We start from the raw sequence: 25,374 nt of genomic DNA on the forward strand, positions 1-25,374 counted from the left end.
CAGCGGGGGCGACCCACAGGGATGTGTTTGTCCCCCCCTGCCAGCCCTGACCGCTTGCCTTTCGTTTGGTTCAGCTTTGCTCCCTCCCTTCCGCGGGCTCCGGCTCCCGGAGGTGCGTGACCCCCGATCCCGGCGCGCGCTGAGGAAAGGGGCAGTTTTCGGGCTCCCACAGCAGCTGGGAGGGAAGTACCCCGATAGACAGAAAGCACCTCCCCGCCAGCCAAAAGAGAGACAAGAGCCTCACACCGTTCCTTTCTAACGACCGTGCTTTACAGGTAATCTTATCAGGAGGGTAACTCGTGATTCCTGCATGCGGGGGGCTGCTGAAACCACACTGCCCGTATGTAAAGTGCGAATGAGGTTTTAGGAGCAGCGAAGGCTCTGATGAGGTGTTGGAGGCTCCTGCTTGGCAGGCAGGCAGGCAAGTGGCACTGCAGGCTTATACAGCTCTTTCCCTGTTAACCTGATGACATTTTCACACTGTCGGTGCAACTAAACTGGGGGCTAAAAATAAACAACATAAACGTATGCCACGTGCCTATAGGTTATATTTTGGGAGCGTCAGAAGGAGAGGCTTGTGGACCGCTGCAGAGGTTGTTGGGAGAATCTGCTGCTGGTGAGAAAAGCAAACTGTTCCATAGGCTGGACTATATAGACTGCTCCCGCGGGAAGGGGGATTGCAGGCTGCAAGTGAAACTTGCTGGGTGTCGGCATGTGCCAGCAGTAGCTAGCCATGCAGGGTGGCATTGGTTGCCCCGAGTTGGGCATCCATGTTGGACATCTAAGATGGAGCTACGGGCTCTCTCGCTAGTCAGTGGAGAGGAACAAGCACCTTCAGCATGAAATTCCTCTCCTCCTGACCGGACTGGTCTTTGAGAAAGCATCAAGAAAACCGGAGGCACAGCCCAAATAAAAGAAGGAGCTTAACCCTGAGATAGATAAAGCACATGGAGACCTTTTGGGGGAGTGCTGACTCAAAGGGAGCTTGAACTCTGAAAGAAAAGAGTTTCCTGCAGCTGATTCCTCCCATGGGCAGGAAAGCAGGGCTTTGCATGGTTTCTGTAGCTAATATACGGGGTGGGGAGCAGGGGGCGAACATTTCTGGAGCACCTCCTTGTGGAGCACCTGGAGAATTTATGGAACATCTTTGCCAGCTTCATCCTCTCTGGAACAACCTGCAAATCTTCAAATTATGGAAACAATGTCCAGAGTGAGACTCAGCTTCTAGGAGAAGTCCTAATTCTGGGATTCCTCTGGAACCAAGCGGGAACGGAAATTGAAAATGACCAAAAGATGCAAAGCATGATCCGAGACAGCTGGAGACTTTGCAAAAGGAGTTCAAGCAACATCTGGAAACTTCTAAGAGAGGTTTATAAGAGGTCACCTGCAGACAAGGATAAAAGGCTTCAGTGTCCAGAGAGAGTGCGAAATTCTCCTGGAAGATTCCCAGTTTAAAATTGCAAGATGGATCAAAGAGGTGATCAGCAGCATGACTATCATGGAAAAGAATGTTTTCCAGAAAATAAGAGGCACAAGAAAAGCTTTGGCCAATTTACAAGCCAAGATGAACCACAGCAAAGAGTTAAGAAATGAAAAAATCACTCAGAAAAGGAAATCAAAGGTTTGCAGGTCACCACTGGAAAAAACAGCCTCCTGCTGTAGACAAGGGCTAGCCAGAACACCACCTACTACCAAACACTCTCCACCATTTTCAGTCTGCAGGAGAAAGGGATCAGACTGTCTGTCCCAGCTGAGTCAGTATAAAAGCCACGGTCTTTGAGGAGAATACATTTGGGAGGTTTATTCAACTCAGTCCATAACCACGGTGTAAGGGAATGGCTCTGAAATAGGGTGCCTAGGAGCCAACTTGATGGGTTCAGCTCTTACGGCGGTGAGAACTTGCCTTCAGGAAACAAGATTGAATTATCTAGGCTGGCTGTATGACTAGAATCAACCATCAAATTAGAGAGAGCTGGTCAGCCATGTGCTACAAAGTGGGGGACAAAGAGAATTCCGCTGAAGGATCTGGATCATTTTGGTTGAATAACAAGATGTTACTGAAGACTTCCAGGGTAAATTGGACATTGACCTATTAACAGATTTTCAATTATGGGATGACCAGATTGAAACCAGGGGAAAAAATGAAACGAGAGCACATAAAAACCTGAGCTGGGTCAGAAAAAAGGTCCAGCTGTCCCAGAGTCCAATAGGAGATGCCTCGAGAGGAGCAGACGAACAGAGTATGCACGTAATGAAAGCTCCCCAGGCCCAGTCTCCCAGCTCCCGGTGGCCCGCGGTGCAGAGACTTCCTGAGCCAGAAATGATATCTCTGTGTTTAATGGGAAGCCAAAGACACCGTGAGAGGCAGAGGAATTTGCCAAGGTGCTTAAAGCATGGGCTGCAGCAGAGCATTGGGCCAGGAAGCAGACACTGGTGAGAAGTTGGTCAGTCACCGGGAGTCCTGTCAGTGCAGCTCTGTGGCTAACGCAGACAGAAGAAAAGAGAACTTTCTGTTTCACAGAGTGCCACAGGTACCTAACGTATGTAAAACAAGAGGGACAGCGGCCATGCAAAAACGCAGCTGAATTCAGAAGCAGAAATAAAATAACCTGACTGTGGGAAGGTGGTGGGCCAAGACAAGACACAACGTGCAACGAAGCCTTCGCAGTATTGCAAAATGGGGAAATGGGGGTAGATCTAGCTTGGGGGGCAGAGTCAGGACCACATTTTTGTGCAGGACTGTTACAAAAACCTTACAAGGGGGACATTAGTCACAGAGGCACTCCTAGGCCATGTGAAGTGGGTGATATTAACAGAGATGGCCCAAAGTCTACCAGACCAGCCAAGCTAGACCAGCACTTGGGCTAATGGTGGCCGAACTAATCAGCTTGAAATGGATAGTGGTGACAGGAGAGCGTAGACACTTCCAAACCTGGGAAAGTCAGATTGGTGAAACTGGAGCAAAAAGTCAGGCATGGTGTTGTCAGGCGTGATGTTGTCCTCAGTGCCCTGTGGCTGTAACTGTGTGATAAGCACCAGGAACTGTGCCTTACCCATCAGTTTGGAAATTCCCTTAAAGACGTGTTTCAAGCGAAGCAAACTATTTGCAGGTAGCTGGTCTGCAACGAAAAGCTGTCCTGCCTCCCCGGGGCAGTAAAAAATAAAGGTGACTCCACTCTGAGGTCACTTCCAGCCCTGTCTGATGGGAGGGTCTGAAACCTACCTGGAGACCTGGAGCCTTCAGAGACTCTTACCCAACAGGTCAGTCAGATCTTGTGGATGTGAAACAGAAATGATCCCCATCTCTCTGCTGGATGTTTTCCAGGAGCAGCAACCAGGAACAAGTAAAACACCCTTTCCCCTAAGTCCCCCCTCTGAAGTCACTGGAAAGAAGCTGTGTCTGTGAATGAAGATACCTTGGATGATACCATTTGGGTCAGTTTGGTTATTCACAATAGATCCGAAAGCTGTACATTGACAGGCAGAAGCAGAGCTGAAAGATGGAGAAAATTGCTTTCTCAGTGAAGCCAAATCTGGCAATTTAGTGGTGGTCAGGGGCTTACGTAATGCACTAGCTAGAGGCTGCTGGGGAAGGTATGGCACGCCACGCCAACAGGAGGCCTTGGATGGCCTCAGCCTTTCAAGAGGACTGATGTGCTTAGGCTATTTATGGGTGCATGCTGAGACCTTTGAACAAGAAGTGGTAGGTGCAGTTACACACGGCTTGTGATAAGTTCAAGGCTGACAGTCTGTAACTGGTCCCAAAGGAAAGGGAGTTGTTCCAAAAACAGGTAACATGTGTCCGCCACACAACTGGTGATGGGGAATTTCCACTGAGAAAAACAAAACTGAGACTGCATGGAGCTGGCCCGCTCCCCAGCCACTCGCGGAGGTGGAGGTCGGTAGGACTCTGCTCCTGTTACAGAAGGTTTGTTTGTAGATTTGCTAACATTGCAAAACCTTGCACAGGCAAGGTGACGGAGAGCATTTCAGTGGCCAACAGAATGAGATTTAGCAGTTTCAACTAGTGCAATTCTTGCCAGTGGTTAAATTTACTGATAAGTTTTGTTGGCATTTGCGCAGGAGGAACACTGTAGTAAGAGTAGGCCATGACTCCCTGCAATAGCTCACTCTGTGGGCCTAGGAATCCCAAATGCAATTTGCCCAAGTATTAAGGAAAATGGCAATTTTGCAACTGCATAGTTAACTACACGTCTGGGCATAAATGGAGTAGCAGTGATGCCTAGTCCAGGCAGCAGCTTTGGGGCTCAGTGCAAGCAATGTCATGGATGCGAAATGGAAGAGTTGATTCTTCAAGGGGATGAATGGAGAGAAGGAGATGCTTGTTTCCTCTCTTACAACTTGTAGATGGGCAAATGCTTCTAGTTCACCCAGGAGAACCAAGGAAGGGCAATGCCAGGGAGGGAGTGTGGGCTCCTGAACGAGTTCACGCCGGAAGGTGCATCACAGAAAGGATCCCAGTAGGATGCAACTAGAAAATGAGCTGGGAAACTCAACTGTCCTGGAATGAGGTATACCTCTGGAGCACAACGGAGTGTATCTTTGGAATACCAAGGGAAAGGCATTCTGGTCATGGTGAGAAAGTTTGGAGTTAAAGGTGAAATACTGCATAAAAGTTATAGTGCATGGAAACAACCTATAGAGCACCTTGTTAGGTGATGTCTGGAGCAGGAAGTTTTGAGATTATTATTTTAAAACCGGCAAATGTTTTGAACCATACTGGGTTTCTATACATTTCCAAAAAGCCTTAGCTAAGCTAAGGGAAAAATCCTATTGGGTAAGATTCAGGAAGGATGTAGAAAATGTATGCAGGAGATGAATGCCCCTATTGCAAATAACGGTCCCACAGAAACACAGGGAGACACCATGAAATAATATCTGGCAGAGTCATTTCATTAATGGGCTGCGTTGCCTGATGTTCTTGGGTTTCTGTCTGAAGCAGATTCTGGGAGCTGCAGACTATTTCACAAAATGCCCTGAAGCTTGTCTGTTAGGACACTAGTACCAGATGCCCAAGTGAAAGACGTCCTCTCCCTCCAAGTCCTAGGAGGTATGGGAGGATTGCACAAAGCTCGAGGGAGAAACACTGAATCCAGAACATTTCAGCAGATCTGTGAGGTGATTGAGATCCCTAAAACATCTCCATGTGACCACAGCCTGAAGGGTTGGTGGGATGTTTTTTTGCAGACTCTTCCAGTCAACTGGTTTGCTCCTCAGAACTGCGTCAAGTAGTAAGACCCAGCATATTCCAGTCCTTTTGAAGGCCTCAAGAGTAGCAAAGGACTTCCTCACCGTTTTGGTGAAAACCTAAGGACTCCAGCATGCCTTTTTATGGAGTTTTGGGAGAAGAACAGAGAGTTTTGGATCATGCATAGAAGCACATGTTCCTTTTTTTTTTTTTTTTGTAAGTGGAAATCTGGGATATTTTACAGTCTTAGAAAAAACAGAGTGTGAATCTTAAAAAGGATAAACCTAGAGCAACATTGTAGGACTTGCTGTATGAGGGCATACAGTACTGACCTGGATATTTATGGTGGTGTACAGGGTACCGTGGGGTCCTGAAACAAAATCCCATGCTATCACAAGGCCCATTAGAAAATGTACTAGGGAAAAACTTACTGGGGAAACAAAACTTCAGGGTTTCGCTCTTCCTCTGCTCTTCCCTCACTGCAAACGTAGTTGTGAAAAGCCGAGGCTGGAGAAGTTGAAGCACAAATCCCCTTCCTCCCCACTAGCACCAAATGGGCAGAAATTTGCAGGCAGCCTGCAGGCACACTGAATGCACCTCGAGAGCACTCTGTGAGTGGCTGCCTGGAAGGGAATCAGGGAGCAGAAAACTACAAGAAAGGGAAGTACAAATATTTTGGATTAGCGATAGGAAAATACCTTACTGAAGTGTACTGTGTAATTACAGGTAAGTAAGAATGTGTCATTCATCACTTCTTAAATGATTTTCCCTTGTTCTCTGCGTGGTACGTTTATTAGAGCCTTGTCATTCTGAGCTCCTTCAGGATAAAGGGGGTGGCTGAGTCCTGCTAAATCCAAGGGTGCAGGACAGGCAGGACAGTCGCCCTCCTCTATGAAACAGTAACCGCCCCATCCCAGACACTTGGCTGCGGACAGGTAAGCCTAGTGAGAGTTTTTGGGAACAAGTGCTACTCAGAGCAGGCTGGCTCTGAGCAAAGACCCAGGCTCTTGTCGTACGAGTCCTCCTGGGTTCAGAGAAGAAGACTCGGTGTGTTTTTTATGAACCAGGACCCTAGTGAGAGAGCCTCTAAATTCATAATCAGTTTCTCCTCTTAATTGGGATAATCTTCAAGAACCCAAAGTTTTGGTTTACCTTTAGGGGCAGAAGACATAATAGCGCTTTCTCTGTCTCTTTCATCATAGACCTTCTGCTTAAGATTGTCCTCAGGCCATCCTGCCTGTCCTCTTGCTACACAACAAGGGTGCATAAGGGTGTACAGGTCTGGAAGGTACTGGAGTGTCGAGCCTTTTAACTGGAAGGACAGGAGGAGATATCAGGAGATCTGTTGGTGTCTGTCTGATTCTGTCACCACCCCAGATCTCCCTGGAGTATGCAAGCAAGGAAAAGGCAAGCTGAACTATTCCTTGCTGGCTGAGGATGGGTACCAACTGCAGTCAAGCCCCAGCCCATAAGCAGGACTGTACAGAGCTCAGCACAGACACTCAAGAAAAAGGACAGGCGCGTTCGATGATCACTAAAAATCTGTTGGACCAGAGGGAAGGATAAGACAGCCCTTGGACCCATCCTAGCTTGTCAGGAAGTATCCAGGATATCACTGGACCTTGCACCAACTGGGAAATACCCCCTTTGACCATTGTGCCCGAATTCCCTGCTCCCTCTGGAGTGCCCTTTGCTCCCGGACCAGATGGCAGTGATGGTCGCCTGTGCCAGTGGTGCTCCCTGGGGCGTGCAGTGCCATGGAGAGCTGCCCCACGGTGTGCGGGGCTCTGAAGCACTCACAAATCCTGCTTGGCAAGGGTTGCTTGCCTGCAGTGTTATTCACCCCCCCCTTTCCTTCACCAGGCTGCTGCTGCAGCCTAGGCTTGAGCACTGGCTCTGTGCAGTGCCTGGCTGTGTGCGAGCAGTGGCGGTGGCAGGCCTGGCAAGCCTCCCTTCTTCACAGGGAGACTCTCCTCCCCTCGGATGAGCAGGTTTCCAGACAGCTCCCTTTTATGAGGACGGATTTCAGCAAGGCTCTAAAAAACCACCCTCGTTTAACTCCTCTCCCAGTCTTGTTTTCTGTGTCCTGCTGGGGAGGTATTGCATGACCCCCTTTAAGCTGTCGGCAGCCAGGCTTTCAACGTGGCAAGGGGGCCGGGCTGTGTCTGGGCAAATGTTTTCTTTCTGCGGTCAGAAAGCAGGGCTGGGCAAAGGCTCCGTGCCCGAGGCACATCCTGACAATGAGCCCCTGCCCACCCAGGCCATGCTGGGTCCCGATCTCCCACGTCGATGGCAGGGACAGCAAGGATCGCAGTGACCTTGGGTCTTCCCCAGGGGCAGCGCTTTTCCCTCGGGAGCAGCAGGGACCCTCACGCTGTTGGGGAGGAGCCCTCCCTGGTGGGGAGGAACAGAGGGGCGCCAGGAAGAGAGCCCGGGGTGCGTCGGCAGGATGGGGACACGCTTGTGCCACCCACACAGCCCACTTCTGAGGCACGCTGGCACCCGCTGTCTCCGGCAGCTTGGCTCAGTGTTGATGCCCTGCTAAAAGGTGGCGGGCAGCCTGTGCATCTCAGCATGGGGACCCCTGCTCTCAGGCAGACATTGTTGAGGTTGCAATTGCATCATTCCCCCCACACACATGCACATACCCCACAACCATGAAGGTCCCAATCATCTTTTAATAAAAATACCTTACATCCCAAGCCCCAAGCACAAACCTGCCGTGCCTGCTGGTGGCCTTGGCAAAGAGCAGAGAATTAAATCACCAAACCCAGGGCCATGCTTCGGCATGTACCCATTAAAGCTCATGAATTTATGTCAGGGTTGGAAAAGGTCCATGGTATGGAAAGGTCAGTTGTTTTATTGTCCTTTACTGTCCTGAACAAGGTGCAAGGAGGAAGCAATAGGTCGGAGAGGTGCAGGACTCCTGGAAGTGAGCAGGTGAGGCGTGACGTCCAAGCCAGGGAAAGCAGTGGGCGATGCTTGTCATACCTCCTTGCATTCAGAGCAGGGTGGGCAGTAGGTCCCTGCAAATCTCCTCTGCTGCAAGGAGAGGAAGGCATGCAGCCATTTCACTGCTTTCCTTGAACTTTACTCTGCGACTTTTCTAAAACAGCCGTGGCCAAAGTTCAGCCCACGGAGCTCTGCACAGTGGTCCAGGCTTTTGTGAGGAGGTCTTGCTTGTGGGCTTTGCCATACAGCACAAGCCCCTCTTTAAAACCCCCAGTGTGTGAAGTCTCGAGCAAGGCAATAAGGCCTCGACCAAAACGGTGCTCCCTGAAGAGCAGAGGCACCGTGAGGTACAAATACCTGCACTTGCCCTGTAAGCTGAGCTGAGGTGGTGGAAGTTTGGCTGGGCGAGCAGTCAGGCAAGCAGGACTGCTACCACATCCTCGTTCCCCAGCCCCACAAACCTAATGGTGAAGGAGACAAGAAAGCTTGGATTTTTTTATTACTTTCCCATTTTGCAGATTATTATTATAATTCATGTTCTTTTTTTTTGGTTTTAAACACCTTTTCTTGGTGTAGCCAAAACCATTTAGAGGAGTTTCCCGAGGCATCTGTACGCCGGGGAGCTGTTGGGGGTTTGGCTGTCCCATAACACTGGCTCTGCAGGAGGGGGACAGGAACTGGGCGCTGGCAGCGGTGTAATGGCAAGTGCCTGCAGCAGGACAGTACGTCTCCTTCAAGTCTCCATCTTCTGTGGGGCCGAAACAGACCAAAGTGGCACCAGTCCATCCACTCCCAGGAACGCTACCCGCAATGGCTGGTTTTTTAGCCTCGTTTCTGGGGTTGTCCACTGGAAGAGTCTCCTCTAAGCACTTGGATGCAGCTCAATGTGACAAAGTCCATGCTGGCAGTTTGAGATCCTACTAACACCAGCAGCTGATGCCAGAATCAGGCAAATTTCAGACCTGTATCCCCATGCCTGTAGAGTTCAGGCCAGCTGAGAAGTAGAGACTTTCTCAGCAGAGGGAGGCAAAAGACCCCTAGATGCCTTGTTGACATTAATCACCCTGCTTATGCCACTGGCAGCTGAAACCGTGGCAGTGTGAGAGCTGGTGGCAGTTTCCAGCCTGGTCCTGCATGCAACATGGTGCCTTAGGGATCTATAATCAAAGTTTTGATTATTAGGGCAAAATTGGTCATAAAAAGGAAATAGAATGAAATAAAATGAAAGTGCAGCTATCAGCTTCCCTTGAGTTTAACTTGATCTATTTTAATTTAAATGGAAAACGTCACACAGCTTATCTATAACACTTTAAAGCACTAGTCAGGAGCATACTGCCAACGCTAGATAGTGGCACGTTTTAGCAGTAGTATGATGGACATAAAGTTCTTTAACACGCATGGAAAACCAAACCTCAAATGCTCTGCTAAGAAAAACATTTGGGACTCATGAAGAAAGTACGGAGCTAGGGGCAGGAAGAAATGCACACTGCCTAGCGCAGCATCTCGTTGTGTATCTTGGCATCTTTTTACCTGTTTCTGAAAGTTTCTAATGGCAAGAATAGAAAACATCTATTGCAAAGATGCTGTGAGGCAAGTTCATGCACGTGAAGCGTTTCGAAACCCCCGGGAGCCTTGCCCAGCCATCATACAGTGACCTCGGGCAGGGGGTAAACGAGACAAGCTCCTGATGTCCCTTCATCAAAATGACCGGAGCAGCTTCACTTGAGTGCAACTTGTGCCGCGGCTCCCAAGAGCAAAAGCTCTTGAGCCGACAGTCTTCTCCTAGATTGTTTTTATGTTCATGACAGACTGCAAGTGGAATAAAATTCCCCCCCCCTGCCCCCCTCCCCCGGCCCTAGGCAAAGGCTTTGGAGAGGTGCACGGGGTTTGTGCTTTGGGAAATGCCCCCTCAGGCGGAGCTGGTGCCCAGCTGACGCAGAGCGTCCCCGTCTCCTTGTGCGGTGGCCCTGGGAAGGCAAACCTCTTCCAGCTCCCAATGGTGTGCTCAAGTTCCCACTCGACATGGAGAGCGCCGAGGACGGTGCGGAGAGAGCTGCTTCGATGGCCTGGCATTGATATCAAAGCCAGGTACGCAGCCTTATTTCCCACTCAAGGCAGCTGCAGGACGGCGCCTCTTTCCTCTGGAGGGGGAAGCTCGCGCACGGGGCAGGAAGCCATCATGGAACAGCCAGCTCAGGAAGGGGCCGGGGCCAAGATTTTGTTTTTAACCTGTTTCTTGTTTATTTAAACCTTTGAGGAAGACGAATAAAAGCAGCCACTGACAGAGGCTGGCTGTGTCGCAATCGGAGCTGCGTGCGCTGGCTGAGTCGTGGCGGCGGCAGCAAAGGCAGCCTGTGTGATGGCAGAAACTGCCTCTCTGGTCGTTCGTCAGCCTCGCAGACCCACCAGCATCTTGTGCAGGAGCCAGGGTGCTCAAAGCAGGTATCCTGAGCACATCCGCATCAAGCCAGCAGCCATTCGATGCTGCTGCTTTAGCTGGCCGCAGGAGAGTTGTGCTGCCTGCCAGGCAGCAGTTCGAGATCAGGGCTTTGAAGCTGCCCAGTTCTCTGCTGAAGGAGAAATTAGAGGTGCTGATATTCTTGTCCTGGTTATTTTGTGTGGAACAGGTAAAAGTAACTTGTCCCCATTGCAGAGAGGCATCGGTCCCGGATGGATTTGCCCCTGGGGCTGATCAAGACCTCACCTCTGCCGCCTGCTAGTGCTGCCCGTGCCGCAGGGCTTGCTGCCTCCTGCCCTGAAAGCAGCTGTCTTACAGACTTTCTGGCCCTCTGTGCAGCACCAAGAGACATAACACTGCCACGTATTTGATGCTGCACGTGGGACGGCAACAGATTTCCCATGCTCAGCCATTTTTGTTGCTGTTCACATTTCCCCCACATCGTTCATGCTCCCCAATTCAGGCTCCTGGTTTTGCTAAGGGCAAATTCCTGCCCCATCAAAGCAATGCTTGCCAGTGAGACCAGTGGCCGAGATATATATCTGCCTCCTCTCCCCCATCTGAACTGGCTGCCATCTCCCCTGGCTGTGATTCCACGGTGCACCAGTTTGGGAGCGTGCTAGTTTGAGAGCGCACTGGTTTGGTCCCACAGTGCACTGGTTTGGGAGCGCACTGGTTTGGTCCCACAGTGCACTTCCCACTGGCTGCTACAGGAGGTCCCGGCTGTATGGGACTGGCAGCTGGACCCAGGACTGGGATCGCTGGGCTTGAATTTGAACCAGAATTTGGCTGTAGAGCTGGGAGATAAACACAGTTTCCTATTGCAGAAAATGTAGGTTAGGTAGAGGTATCTTTCTAGGTTGTTTCTAAAGGGCAGAGGATGAATGCCTGTTTGAAGTTATCCCAATTTTTAAAAAGGTAAATAAGATGTAAAAATTGGATTAAGTGAGAGCATGACCACAGGGAGGGTCTGACTGGGGGCTGGGGTTGGAGTACGGTGCATGGAATAAAGTGAGAGCATTGTGGGTTTGGATCCTCTAACTTTCATCAGTAGGAGCTACCTTCTCCTGTTAATCTTATTTTAAGAGGACCCATAAGGGACTCGGTTTAACCCATGTGGGCCTGTGCATTTCAAAGAGCTCTAAGCCAATGTTAGGATGAATTTCTGAAATGCCCTGTCCCCTTAAGAGAATAGATGGACATGCCCTAATCTATTTGTAATTGTCCTTCCAAGTTTGCTTAAAAAGTAACTGAAGACATTACAAAAATCCAGCTGACCAAAAAAACCAGCTCTGGCCAGTCATTTCAGGCTAAGCTAATGCAATTATCATTCTTATCCATATTGTCATGCAGTTAGTCCCGCTGAGCCTAGCGCTCAACTGATTTTTCATCATAAATTCTCTTTGTTCCTCTTCAAGTATTACTCCTGATTAAGGGCTGCGATTTGAGAAATTTAATGTCAGATTTTAAAGTGACAGTTGATTTTTCTTTTAGCAAGTTTGTTTTGTATGGATAAGCTTTTACATTGCATTGACATATTTTTGACTCCTTTTTACTTTTTGGTTTCCTTTGTAGATACTCTTCTTAATTTCTCTGAAAAGATTGTAGAGCTTGTGCTCTCAGTGAGGGTAATAAACCCTCTTGCAGGTGTTACTGTGCATGGGGGGAAGATGTGAAATGGAAGCAGGCACCAGGAATGCAAATTCCCGCTGCAATTTGGGTCACATGTCCAAAGGGAATTATAATTCCTCACATGCTTTCTCACGCAGCAGGATGCGGGAGCAGAGGGATTGCTGCCGTGGACCAGGATCCCAGCTCATCTACTCCCCTGTCTTGTCTCTGAAGGTACCCAACTGCCAAGTGCTGTAAAGCCAGAACGAGAAACACCAGAATGGCCAATTATAACTTACCTATAGGAGAATATTTTCCTAACCCCAGGCATTTATCACTCGGCATGTCCCCTGAAGAGCTCTGGTTTATATCCCTTCTGCATGATTATCTCAAATGAAGTAACCCCGGAGATATCCACAACCTTTATAAATGCCCATGCATTTTTTTCAGACCTCCTGAACTCTCCGCCTCAGCAATCTCCTGTGGCAGCAAATCCCAATCTTGCGATGCACTGCCGAACACATCCCTGTTCCTCTGACCATTCACTGCTCATTTTTAAAATCAATTCAAACATTCCCGTTTCCTTCTACTGAACAATAAACTGGACTTTCTTGCGCCAGCCTCCCTTGGGCTTTGCTCTCTGCTCTCTGTATCTGTCTGTCAGTACCACCTTTATTAATATTCCCTTCCACTCCCTGGTCCACCTTTGCACAAGAGCTTTCCCATCATCTTGAGCAGGAATCTTTTTGGCCCTTGAGGAACAAAACTGCCTGCCCTCCTGGGCATCCCTCTCCCACCTTTACCGGTCGCTCACCAAGACTGCAGATGTGGTATGAATTATTTTGAGGTCCGGGCATGGGGAGTTGCGCTATAGATACAACCATGCTGAAATCAGGAGCTGTCTCAGCCGAGTTACTAATAAGATTTGCTCTTGTTACCCTGATCCAGGAGAAGACCTACAGCAGGGACCTCAGCCAGGGTCTGGCAGATCCTTCCTGCAACTTCTATTTCACCCTGGCAAGGCCAGACCTCCCCCCTCACCTTCCCCGTGCCACTGAGGCCATTGACCTGCCCGTGTCAGCACTGCTAACACAGCTGCACGAGGCCTCACTTGCACCAGAGGACTCATTTTTCAGTAGAAAAATGTAGCCTGAGAATCCGTGGTTGTGAGCAGCAGTGCAGGCAGCGGGCAATCTGCTCTCGACTGCGTTGGCTGATAGAACAGGTGTAAAAAGAGGAGCCAGAGTAGGAGAGGGATTTTAAGAGCAATTACAGCTATCAGAGAGACCAAAAAAACCCCAAAAACCTAGCACAGACATGGTATTGTGGCACATCAAGAGCAATGGGAGTGGGGATTTGGTTGGCAGCGTCCCTTTGGAGATGCCTGTGAGAGCGAAAGCAGATCATTCAAGTGTCCCCAGTTCAGCTGCCCAGAGAAGATCTCCTGGGCCCTAGACACCGTGCAAAGCTGGCAGGGAGCTGCCAGAAAACACCACTTTCACTGCAGAGGAGGCCCTCTTGTTCCCCATTTAGGCTGCTTATAGATGCATGAGACAAAAGGTTGTTTTTCCTTTTGCCTTGTAGTTTAAGCTCAAGGTTTGATACTCCCGGAGCAGTGGATGTCCAAGGGCACAACTCCCCGTGACTGTGCCCATGTAAAATGGCCTGTGCTGGCAGGAGGCGGATGACAGTCAGAGATACCACTGACATCATTTTAAGGCTGGGTGAACACATCGCAGCTGGAAAAACACTAAAAAATGGCATTTATACACGTACAGTCAACTGCACTATAGGCAGTGCTGGTAGGAATGCTTGCTTTTCAAGTTATTCAAGACATCCCATTATACAACCCCATTTTCAGTCAACTAAAGCTTTGCCAAACATTTTGAGGTGATTTTTTCCATGCTGTATGGCTGCCTCTGACTTCTTTGAGGGAAAGATCCAGCCAAACGGGCTTGGCCAACACCTGCCACCAAGTGCAAGAGGCAGGGGCAGAAGAAGCTGTTTTGCACCACGCGAGGCATCTCTGGTGACCTTTTCGCTAAACGACTTGAGCATGCCCCTGCTTTGGAGCAGAGATTTGAAATCTGGCAAGAGGGCCAGATGTGTCAGGGATTTGCCATGGGTCTTTCCATCGCCTCCCATCTGGGAAAGCCTCCGTGTCCCCATCATCTCCTGCTTGGCTGCGGCACCTCGTAGTTGCTGCCAGTCCCCATGTTGTCTGAGGTGTCTGACCTCTGCCTGGTGCCTCTCGGTTTTACAGCCCCACTAATGAGCCACGGGGCTGTCAGTATGGTGTGAGACCACGGGATTTCTGTCTTTTTGTGACTTGAAAAACTACATCCAGAAAGTTGTGTTAAAAATGATTACAGCCGCACACTGAAATATTGAGAGGTTTAGAAGTGCCAGGATTGAACCAACCTGTGCAAATTCAATTCACTTTCCAAAGCTGGTTTAAAAGAGATCTGTTGCTACTTTCTTCATCCCACACAGCTGGCCTTCCCATCTGAAGTTTCATGTAGTTTTAGTTACGGTGTATTGATAGCCCCCAACCTTTTGTTGCTTTTTTCAATACAGCTCGAAGCGGAAGTGTTTGAAATCAGTTGAGATTTCACAAATGTTACTTTTGCTGTGTATCCTAAAAGCAATACTCTTCCTTGCATCTTGGGCAGCAATGACATGAAAGAGATGTTTAGGACAGAGACCTAACTTTTGCCATTAGCCCACCAACTTTTATCTGGATACCCGTGAACGCGTGGGCTGGCACAGACGGGGCCCAGCTCCGTGATGCCCTGAATCACAGGATGGCACAGGATGGTCAGTGTGTTTTCGGTCACATGGACCGACCCCATCATAATCATCTCTCTCTGTTGTCTGATCGTTGCCTGTACCAGCACCCTTGTCAACTGATATTTATAAAAGAAATATGTCCAAGAGTTTTCATAGTAACAATGCTACATGAGCAGGCAACTGAAGTTTACGTTTCCTTCGGCATAGTATTTCTAATATACAGCTATTAATTCCTCTATAAGCAGAGGACGTATGCATAAGGGCATGAATGATCTTATTGTAAAGGCACTTGCCTGGGCTCAGATGGCAGGAGTACAACTCCTAGCTCTGCCGCAGACTGCCCGTATGACCTTGAACAGGCCTCGACCCAGCTCACTGGGCATATTTAGGGATGCACGTCCCGTTGGCATTACTTGGAGGTAAGCACCTCCGTACTCTGGTGGATCTGCTACACTGAGGGTCCTCCAGAGAGCCTAAGCTTACAGAATTCAATTGCTCTGTGCCTCAGTTCCTCATTTTAAAATGGCAATACAAGCAGCTCTTGGTCTTTCTAGGGGCACCTTATCAGGCTGTTGAACGATCTTACCTTGATGTCCTGCATTGCAACGTCACAGAGACAGAGGGAAGGTGCTTCCATGCCCCACTCTGCACCAGCTCCTCTTCCTGCAGGTCCCCGTCTGCAGGTTTTCCAAACGTGAGTGCAGCCAGCCTGTTCCTTCAGCCAGTCCACAGATCCCGTGTTGTGCATGGCTTTGCTTTGAGGTATCTCAGTCTTCCATTACTCTTGTGTGGCAGAGACTGCACTGTCCTAGCATGAGCTTTCTCTCAATTTCTTTCTCTCATCATCTGGGCGGGCTCTGCCTCTCCCTACATAGCCGGTGCCCTGCACACCCCGTCAGCCTGGGGACTGAGGTCTGTTGCTTTGTTCTTCTCACACCGTGGGACTTTCTATAGAAAGAGAAAGGACCTGGAGAGAAGGCGGAGCCTTCCCGAAGAACAAGCCCACAACTGCAGAACGAGATCTTCTGGAATTAAGGACCATTACCAAATAGTGGGAAAGCCCATGGATGCAGTGAGCTGGGATAAGCTAGAATGGGATAGACGAGAGCCCTGTTTTAACACGGGTCCTAAGGAATGGATAATAAGAAATTAATACTAAGAAACACAGAGGAACTCAGGCAGGAGGGAGTGACACAACAAAACAGTTGCAGCAACTGCATCTTTGACTCTACCATGCTTGTTAGAAGATTATGCTTTCAGTCTTGATCCGTTAATACAGTTTTCCTTTTATTTAGTGTACAGCCCCATGGGTCTCACAGTTATTACCCATGGATGCCCAAGGGATTTGTGCAGGTGAGGAGCTTAACTGTCTTAGGTGTAGTCAATTTTGTGGGTAATACTGATGCGAAGTGAGCAGCATTTGCAGCTAATTAAAATGCTACACTTTAAAATAATTTTTGCTAATTACTAATATTTAGCAGCACTATTTTAACTGCAATTTCCATGTTCCATGGGGATTTGAACTCTGTTAATTTCCCACTGACTCTCTTGGCACCATTTAGCATATCAAAATGACCATGAAATTAAAAAAACTTAGTCATTTTACTTCTCTAGGAATTAATGCTAGCAGTAACAGGAAAAAAATTTGCTGCAGGAAAAATATGACCAAATTCAGGCCCTTCCCCCTTTTTTTCCCCCCAAAATGCAATTATGCTGTAGTGCTGACTGACCCAGAGGAGCACAGAAGCTGCTCTGGGCACAAGCTGCGTTTGCTCTGCCAGGAGGAGGATGCACAGAGCCACATTTCCCTTGCAAACAACACTGTTGTCCCGTAAGGCTGGGCAGCGAGCTAGTGCTAAATAGCATTCTCTTGGCCTCAAAATGAGTCAGTATCTGTCAAAATCGGTGGCCTGATCTTTTAACTCCCACTCTGGGCACTGGCCGCTGAAATGAAGCTACTACCCTTGTGCAACGTCAGACACCAAACCACCGGCAGAATGAGTGCTAGACCCGAAGTTTGTTGTTTCCCAGGTTCCTGCTTGCTTAACAGACCACACTGCTTGCCCCTGTAAGACAGAAATGTCCTTTAAAAAGGATGAAAAAGAGAGGGGGAATGTGAGACTTCTGTTTGGAATAAGGCAGAGTGCATTTGCAGCGTCCTCACATCATCACAGCAATCCAAACACACAAATAACGGCACTATGTGAATTTGCAAGAAAAATTGCTCAGTTATTTAGCAATAAAATCTCCAAATCAGCCTCTGACAGTCACTCTGAAAAACGATGTAAACATTCAACACAAGAACAATCAAAAATAGATCAGTTGGTTTTTTTTTTTTAACTGAAAGGGAAGACTCGCATCTTTTCACTGAACGCATGTCTACACAGATCAATGTCAGCTCTTACTCATTTGCTACTTTTAACTATTTGTATTTATTCCTGTTACTTGGGTCTTAGTCACCTAGCCATTGTGATAGCCTTATTCTACATGCTTTGATTAAACTAAATTCTGGGTCTTTCTCGGGAGCGCAGGACACATCATTTTCTGGTCCTCTATTGTACATCTAGCATCCTATACCTGGCCCTGCACACAGCCTCCCTAGCAGCCCCCCTCTCTCTCCCTCCTCGCAACAAGAGGGTAGCCAGAAGAGTTACCACCCTGGCTCCACCACTGGATCGCTTGTCCACCCTGTGCACATCATGTAACCTTTCCTTGCCTTTTAGAGCCACGAAGCCCCATCAATCCTGGTGGGATGAGCCTAGCAGCAAGGATTTGTTCTTCTGCGTTTGCTTTCCCCACTTGTAAACTGAGCATCATAATACTTGCCTAGATCAAAGGGGGTACGGGGAAAATTAAATAATTAATGTATGTAAAGCACTTTGAAAGATGAAAGATGCTATGTAAGTACAAAGTATTAACTACAAAAAAACCCCAAAACCCAGTTACTGATGTAAGTCTCCAGTTTATTCTGTAAGAAATGCATGAAATCGAAATAATTGCCACTAGCAAATTAAGAGTTAGATTATGCCAACCCCTAAAACAGCTATGCAGGGGACCGAGAGCCTTGCCTCCTCCTGTGGCTGAGTCAGGGCGCCTGTATGAGCAAGAAGGAGCTGAAAGCGTGCCCACAACAGGGGTTTGGAAGGGAAGGCACTTCCTGCATCACTGAATCGTCTCAAGCAACCATGTCAAATGGTGCAATTCAAAAATTGATAACGCAGTGTCTTACAGCAAGCTATGTTTCTTGCTGTTCCCCAGCCTCACTGCTCCAATGGTTAGAAACCTTCCTCTGGTTTCCAGGCTAAATGTACTCATGGCCATTTGTATCCATTTGTCCTTGTGCCAACATTGTTTTAAGTTTAACACAAGATATTTATAGACCAATCGTGTCCTCTCTAACCTTTAATGTTGTTAGGCTGAACAAGGCAATCCCTTTCAGTTTCCTGTTGTTAACTAGGGTCTCCAGCCCCCCACCAAGCACCCTACCAACACTTAGTTACGCTTGCTCCAGTTGCAATTCGTCTTTTTCGAATAGAGGTGACTATGGCTGTATGCAGCCTCCTCACAGGGTCCACCAGTACTTGTTCTCCATCATTAATACTTTTCAGGCCCATGTTGGAAATACTTGATACAGCCTTGATCACGTTTACCGTTTTCCATGGCCGTGCTTTACTGCCATTTCATAGTAATCCTGTGACCAGCCAAGGCGCTTGAGACTTTTTATTTTCCCAGAGAAACTCTGACACTTCAGCCTTACGTGCCAAACCTTACATTTGGCACAATTGAATTTCATCCTATTCCCATTGTTCCCATCCTCAAGGTCACGCAGTTCTTCCTGTTTGATAGGCTGGGGCCTCTTGTGTATTGACAAGCGCTCGCATGTCTGTGTCATCAGGAAATTTCACGATGCACTCCTCCCTCTTTTGTGCGGCAGGCAAATATTAACTAAAAGCAGTCCCCAAGCAGCCCTCAGACAATTCCGCTAGCAACTGCCTTCCAGATTCGCTTTCAGCACATCTTGCTTTCATCTCCCATCTTGCTATCTCTCACCTATCTTGCATGGATGGTTGAGGTTCTTCCAGAAGGAAAGATGATGCAAGTCCATAGGGCTTGCCAGACCCAACCAGTGCTTTAAAAGTGGTTGCGTTCCCTCAGGGACATTGCAAAAGAGAGTCAAAGAAGTTGCAAAGCACTGACATTTCATAACAATGCTAAGCCAAGAAAATATAATACTGAGGGTAACTTTGGATGGGAGGGAATATTCTTCAACATCTGGTGGAGCACATGCAGTAATTCTGGCAGCACAGAAAGCCCCATGTCCTCAAGAACCCTTTCACATAAAAGGTCACCGGTCTGAGAAAACGGAGGACATGAAGCCATGTTATTGCTGATCAGAGGAAAACCGAGTCCAAGGAGAGGTGGGATGCAGAGACAAGGGCCAGGTGGCTGTTTCAGGGGAGAGGCGGGCAGATGTCAAGAGTCCCAAATCTGCTGTCACGCAGCTCTGGCCTGAGCCTCAGGCCTCTGTTTTGCCTCAGATAAAAAGCAAGTCTTTTACGGAGATGATTTATAGGTGGTTTACATCAATGCAGCAATGCAGGAAGAAAAGGGATACTCCTTTCTGGGAGTAACCAGCTCTTTGTGAGGCAGAAGATTATGGCCCAGCATCTAGTCAACCCTATAGTTGCTAAGACAAACTCAGGAGGAGACTGGAAAAAATGAACCCCGATATACTCAGGTCTCCTGTCTCTGGGGAAGATCATGGCCTCCTTTTTCGAACCAGCCAAGAGGTAGGGGCAAATCTTGGCCACGCTGAGGTCAGCAACAAACTTTGATTGGGCTGAAGATGTCAGCTTCAGCGCTCAGGTGCTTCAGGGCTCCAAGGGTGACTCTGGGAAAAGCCACCGCTTATGGTGGGGCCTGGTTGGAAGAAAGTTGCAACCGCTTGCTTTTGAAAGACTGAGAGCTCTTCAGCAAATTCCAGCTGGTGCCTTCCAGAGGACCCAAACGTGTATTTCAGGCAACTGCAGCGCCTGTGAGTACATCAGACCTTGAAGTACGGCTGGAGCAGTGAATAACGCAGTGAGACTACCTGAGTGCCAGTGTGAGACCTTGAGCCAGCTGCAGAAACAAAGCCCCAAGTGTCTGTAAATGCCAGAAAGTCTGAAAAATGAGATACATATGCATATGCACCACAAAGTTTGTCCTGGATCTTTGGAGAGAGCACCTTATTAGAGCTGCCGGTAGTGTTACACCAACTCAGAAGCACTTTTTTTCATGTGCCTCTTGAAAAAAATAGCCCTTTCTAGTTTCATTACAAAGCATCAACTGCATGGGACAAGCTGAGCACGTTTGGCACCCGCTGCTATGAAGGAGAGCTCCTCAGCTCCTGCGCCGACTGATCCCTCCATCCTGGCTGTGAGTCCCACCCAGTCAGAGCTTGGGAGTCAGAGCTGAGCAAAGCCAGAGCTTAGACAGATTTTAAATAACATCTCTCCACCTGGCAGGATTTCTTGCAGTCCATCCTGCCACTTTCTGTGCGTTCCTAGCTCTGTGTTCGGGAGTGTGTGAAAGCTGAACAGTGAAAGCCATGCCTTGCTTTTCTTTTTCATCCCATCCTCACCCTGTACAGAGACAGTCAGAGTCCTACTCCCAAAGCCCTTAGCTGGGCTTCCCCTCTGCTTGCTTACCTTCCATGGGTTGCAAGTACCAGTGAGGGTGTGCCTGCTGGGACAGGGGGAGAGGCAACTGCAGTTTCTCCAAGGTAAAATGGAGATCAGCAGCCCATGAGGGCGATGCTGCTGCCAGCTGTGTTGGCTGTGCCCCCAGCGGGGCTGCCACAGTGCTGCCACGGCATGGGTCCCCACTCCAGCAGAATAAACCCAGAGGGGCTGTTGTTTTTTTTTCTGGAGGGAGAGTTTTGGGCTAATTCAGCCTCATTGCCTGCTGAGCCAGGGACACGGGCACAGGCGCTACCCCGTGGCAGGTGGCATGTGCCGTTGGGACCCCCGAGCATTGCCTTCACTTGGAAATGGTGAGACCTGTGCCTTTAAATGAAAACAATTTGTGTTATGGGACCAGTAAAATAATTATTAACCAGATTGATTCATATCGGGGGGGTGAGTGACGGATGTGGCTGCAGCAGTGCTGCTGCACAGGCTTCTTTCTTCCTCTTGCGGGGTCAAGCTCCTTCGTTTTATCCCTCTCATTAATGAAAAGCGAGACCAGGAGCCCTTGCCCTTCCCTCTGCTGCCCACTGTGCCTGTGTCCCGGCGTAAAGCCATGGGCACGTTTCCTGGCACTTCTGCACATTGTCTGAGGCGGCAGCTTGAGCCCTGCATGTGCGTGCACACGTGCGTGTGTGTGTACGTATGCATTCCTGTGAGCACATACACAGAACAGACCTAATCGTTATCCTCGGCAAGAACATGAGTAAGAGGCTTTGCCTCTGTTTAACCAAGTAATAATTAACACCTGGTGAGAAGGTCTAACGGCCATAGCATCTCATTAACATATTTTGACGGACAATATCCTCTTCAAATATACTTTGAAGAAAGAGGACCAGCTTTGGAAAGGACACAGAGTGTTTGTAAACTAGCCATCCCTCATTTTCAAACTCCTTAACTCTGCTCAGCGAGATGCAAAGGACTCCAGGCTGGTATAAAATACTTGCCAGAGCATGGTAATGTATACACCAAGCCGCAGCAGTTAGCTTTACTTTCTTGTAATATCGCAGCTTCTTGCCTTTTACTGCTCCATCCCAATTTTGAGGGGCTGTCAGTTGTAGCACCTAAGGACCCTCTCCAGACCTCATGCAGAAACGTAATAAAATATGACTTCCACCCCAAAGAACCTGCCATAAGAGTAGAAGGCAAGACAGAAACAGTCAGATCATTATGGACAGCTTAACTACTGCTAAGTTTTCCATAGGAGACCCCTGTAAATGCCTGGGCCACCGTCTGGATTCAGGGAACCACAGCTGGAGGTGAGGAGCTCCAGGCACAGGGCACCTAAGGGAGCTTTAGCAAAAGCAAAGATTTAGGAATTTAAATTGGTGTAGCACAGTCATTGTGGAGGCTGCAAGACACAATTTCTTTCTAATCTGAAAGAAGACCTGATTTCTTTTGTATGCACAGATGTACCTCGTGGTCAGATGCGATGGCTGGAGGGAGCAAGGTGCGTTGTTAAATACACAGCCTCTGAGTGTGGAGTAACCTGACATAAAACAACTCCTGTTCTACTTCTTTCCACATCTGTCACCCCATCCAGCTAAGCTGAAGTGCTTCACACCTTGGTCTTATCCCTAGTAATGCCAAAAGGGCACATGGAGCACACACAAAGAATAATGTGGGTTGGATGGTTCCTCTGAAGGTCATCTGGCCCAACCCAGCGCTCACAGCAGAGCCTACAGACACACAAAACTACGTGAACTGGCCTCAAAAGAGCATGTTGAAAACAGGCCTCACCTCCAGATGACCTGAACTTTAAAAATAGCCGTGTCAGAAGCCAGCCTGAATTGTGTGTGTCAGACCCATTACTAATTGGCCTTGTCTTTTATGTAATTGCACTTTCAAGAGCTAGATATTATTATTATCCGCTGCCAATGGGCATCAGTCTTCAGAAGCGGCTGACTTCAAGCCCCTGCTTTCAGGGAGAATCTTTCACCATTTATTTTAGTGGGGAACCCTCTGTTATTTAGCAGATCACCGGTGTGCTGAACTTTGGCTACTTGATGGTACATCGGTGCTGCTCGGCCTGGCTCTGCGGTCCGTGGCTTGCTATAGGGTGAGGAGAGCAGGGGAAAAAGGAGCAAGGATGAAGCACGATCTCGACTTCTCCATAGCCCAGACTGACTTGGCGGGCGGGTGAGCCTTTGGCCAGCTGTGGCACATTTGGCTCCCTCCCGGCCCCAGCCGTTGCGCTGGGGGTGGCATCTCTGAGGGGGTCCCTGGGTCAGCAGCCTTTTGTGGAGCTGCTCTTGAGGCAAAGGGAGCTAAACACCCTACGGTCCTTGGGGCGACGCGTCGAGCCCCATCCAAGCCTTTGTTCATTGCTAATTCTGCTGCTCCGGCTTTGTGTGCTGCAACACTGCGATTGGCACTTGGCCGGACTGTTGGTGCCTTGAAGAAATATCTGTATAAATGCGATTATGTGGGAGTGTGCATCTGTGTGTCTGTGTGGGTTCAACCACGCCAAACCCACTTTATTTCTAGTGTAAAAAGCACAGTGGAGAAAAATCCGAGGTTTCTGGAGTCCCATGCAACACTGTGTGTCCTCGCGGGTAGGAGAAGAAATAGGAAAGACTGTGTCATCGCAAAGCTGCAGCCCAGATCTTGCCATTTCTATGTCTGACGTTGTGTGTGCTGTTTGACTTGTTGTCATCGTCACCCAGTTTGCGCTGCCTTTTGGCAAAGGGAGGAACAACAGCAGGCAATGTTTTACAGAATACAGTATCTGGCTATGGAAATGCCGTGCAACATGACTCATTTTGTGTAAAGGACACGAAATTACAACTACGTGCCACATGAGAGATGGTAGCTGGGCTCGAATCAAAAAACATCCTCATCCAGGAAGGGTATTCAAGCATGTGCTTAATTTAAGAACATACTTAATCAGGGCCTTTGGGCATAAAAGGGTAATGATTATTCTTGTGTTGCCGAGAAAATCCAAGTGACATCCGGAAGATGTATTACTCGAGAAAATTTAGTGTTGTTTCAGTGTCCTTGTTTAATCTTTCAATTTCTAAAAAAGTAATTCTTTTAATTTCTCATTGCTCACCAGTGCTGTGAATTCTTTCACAGCTGTTTTACACTCGATTGTTAATGCCGAGTGGAATCAGCAAATACAATCTGGTTCAGATAATAATTATGGAAGATCAATCCTGCATCTGCCTTTTTTCTCCGTCCCCATTAAACTTCCCAGCATGTAAGATATGCATGTTTGACTTTGCAGGGAAAACTAGCCACAGTAAAAGAACCTCTTTCCTTCTTGCACATACTGTTTAATCATTTCAAAACAACAACATCCCTGCCCCCAATTTTTTCAATGTATTTGGCCCCTAATTTTTTCTCTATATAACTGTGTATTGCTGCAGAGATTAGATATGGCATATATGATTTTAAGTATGCAATATGCATTTTTTTTTTTAAGATTACAAGTGACTGTCTTTATTAGCAACTGGTTAGCATCCATCGAAGTCCTGAAGTTGTCCTGGTAAAAGCAGGTGAGCTGTCGTCTGATCGCTATGTTACTCAAGTAACCATGTAAACAGCAGGAGCAGCAAAGCAGAAGGTGGCTGAAAGCTGCTCCTGCCGGACCAGGTCCTGCTGCCCTTCACCGTGGGGATGGTGCCTCCCCGTGCAGGCACATTGTACCCAGTCTAGGAGAGGCTCCTTGTCTCAGCATGACCAGGGCAGATGGCAACTAATGTCTTTGGTTTCCTTGGAAAAACCAAGTGCTCTGAGTGGTGTGGCTACTCCGGACCCAACAACTGTGAGAAGGTGAACTCTGGTCTACGTTGACCAGTAGTTTCATACCCAAACCTTTCGGTTGCTGTACAGAAGTCATCCCCTGAACTGGCCTAGACTTCTCCTGCCTTAAGGACTCTGGACACCAGCCATACAGCTGGTCCAGGATTTTTGAAGGGGCTGCAGGAGGCTGGGACCCAAGTGGATTTCCCACCTGTACCCTGTAGGAGATACTCAGCCTGCTGCCCGTGGAGCATGGCCTCATTTTTGAGATACTTGCTGTGCAGAAAGATATTTAGGCACCTGTTTTAAGAGAGATTCTTGGGCCAGGAGATAAGCAAGGGCTGCTATTGGCTGTAAGGTAAGTGCTTATTCATTTTATTGACTTTGGGTTAAATCCTGTTCATCCTCCTCAGGCAATTACTCCCCCTGAAACCAATATGACTGTAGGCATGAATAAAGCAGTTAGATTTTGGCCCCTTTTAGAAGACAACAATTATAAATCTAGCTGCCAGCACAAATCCTGGGGGAAAAACCACAGTAAAGATCTGTGACATAGAACTAGGGAAATGGACGGGCAGAAAGGAAAAGAAAATTTAATTTCGTTTAACTCTAATACTTATTATTAGGGTAGATGTTCAACTGGGCATCAGTAAAACACCTGTTCTCAGCTTTGCTTCCCTTTCTGACCTTGGTGATGATCCCTGAACACCCCATCCCTCTCAAAGCTGTGGTTAAATGTAATTGTATGTGGCTTTGAGATCGAGAGACAAGGTACGCCAGTGAGTGCAAGCTACCATAAGAATGTTTAAAAAAGTGGATGATGGTGACAAAACATCTTGGTGAGAAGCTATGAAAACACGGTACAGTAAGCAACATGACTAGGG

At 48.2% G+C, this 25,374-nt stretch overlaps 1 protein-coding gene across 1 annotated transcript in view; it reads right to left on the reverse strand.

Moving 5' to 3' along the window:
* Positions 1 to 18,634, reverse strand: part of BHLHE41 (basic helix-loop-helix family member e41) — a 30,474-nt gene extending 11,840 nt beyond the window's left edge. The window contains exon 1 of the mRNA XM_009279081.1: positions 18,507 to 18,634. Coding sequence (XP_009277356.1) covers positions 18,507 to 18,634 — 128 coding nt within the window. The remainder of the gene's footprint in view (positions 1 to 18,506) is intronic.
* Between the last annotated feature and the right edge of the window lie 6,740 nt (positions 18,635 to 25,374).

The sequence above is a fragment of the Aptenodytes forsteri genome, unplaced genomic scaffold (genome assembly GCF_000699145.1).
Source record: "Aptenodytes forsteri isolate BGI_AS27 unplaced genomic scaffold, ASM69914v1 Scaffold241, whole genome shotgun sequence".
NCBI lineage: Eukaryota > Metazoa > Chordata > Aves > Sphenisciformes > Spheniscidae > Aptenodytes > Aptenodytes forsteri.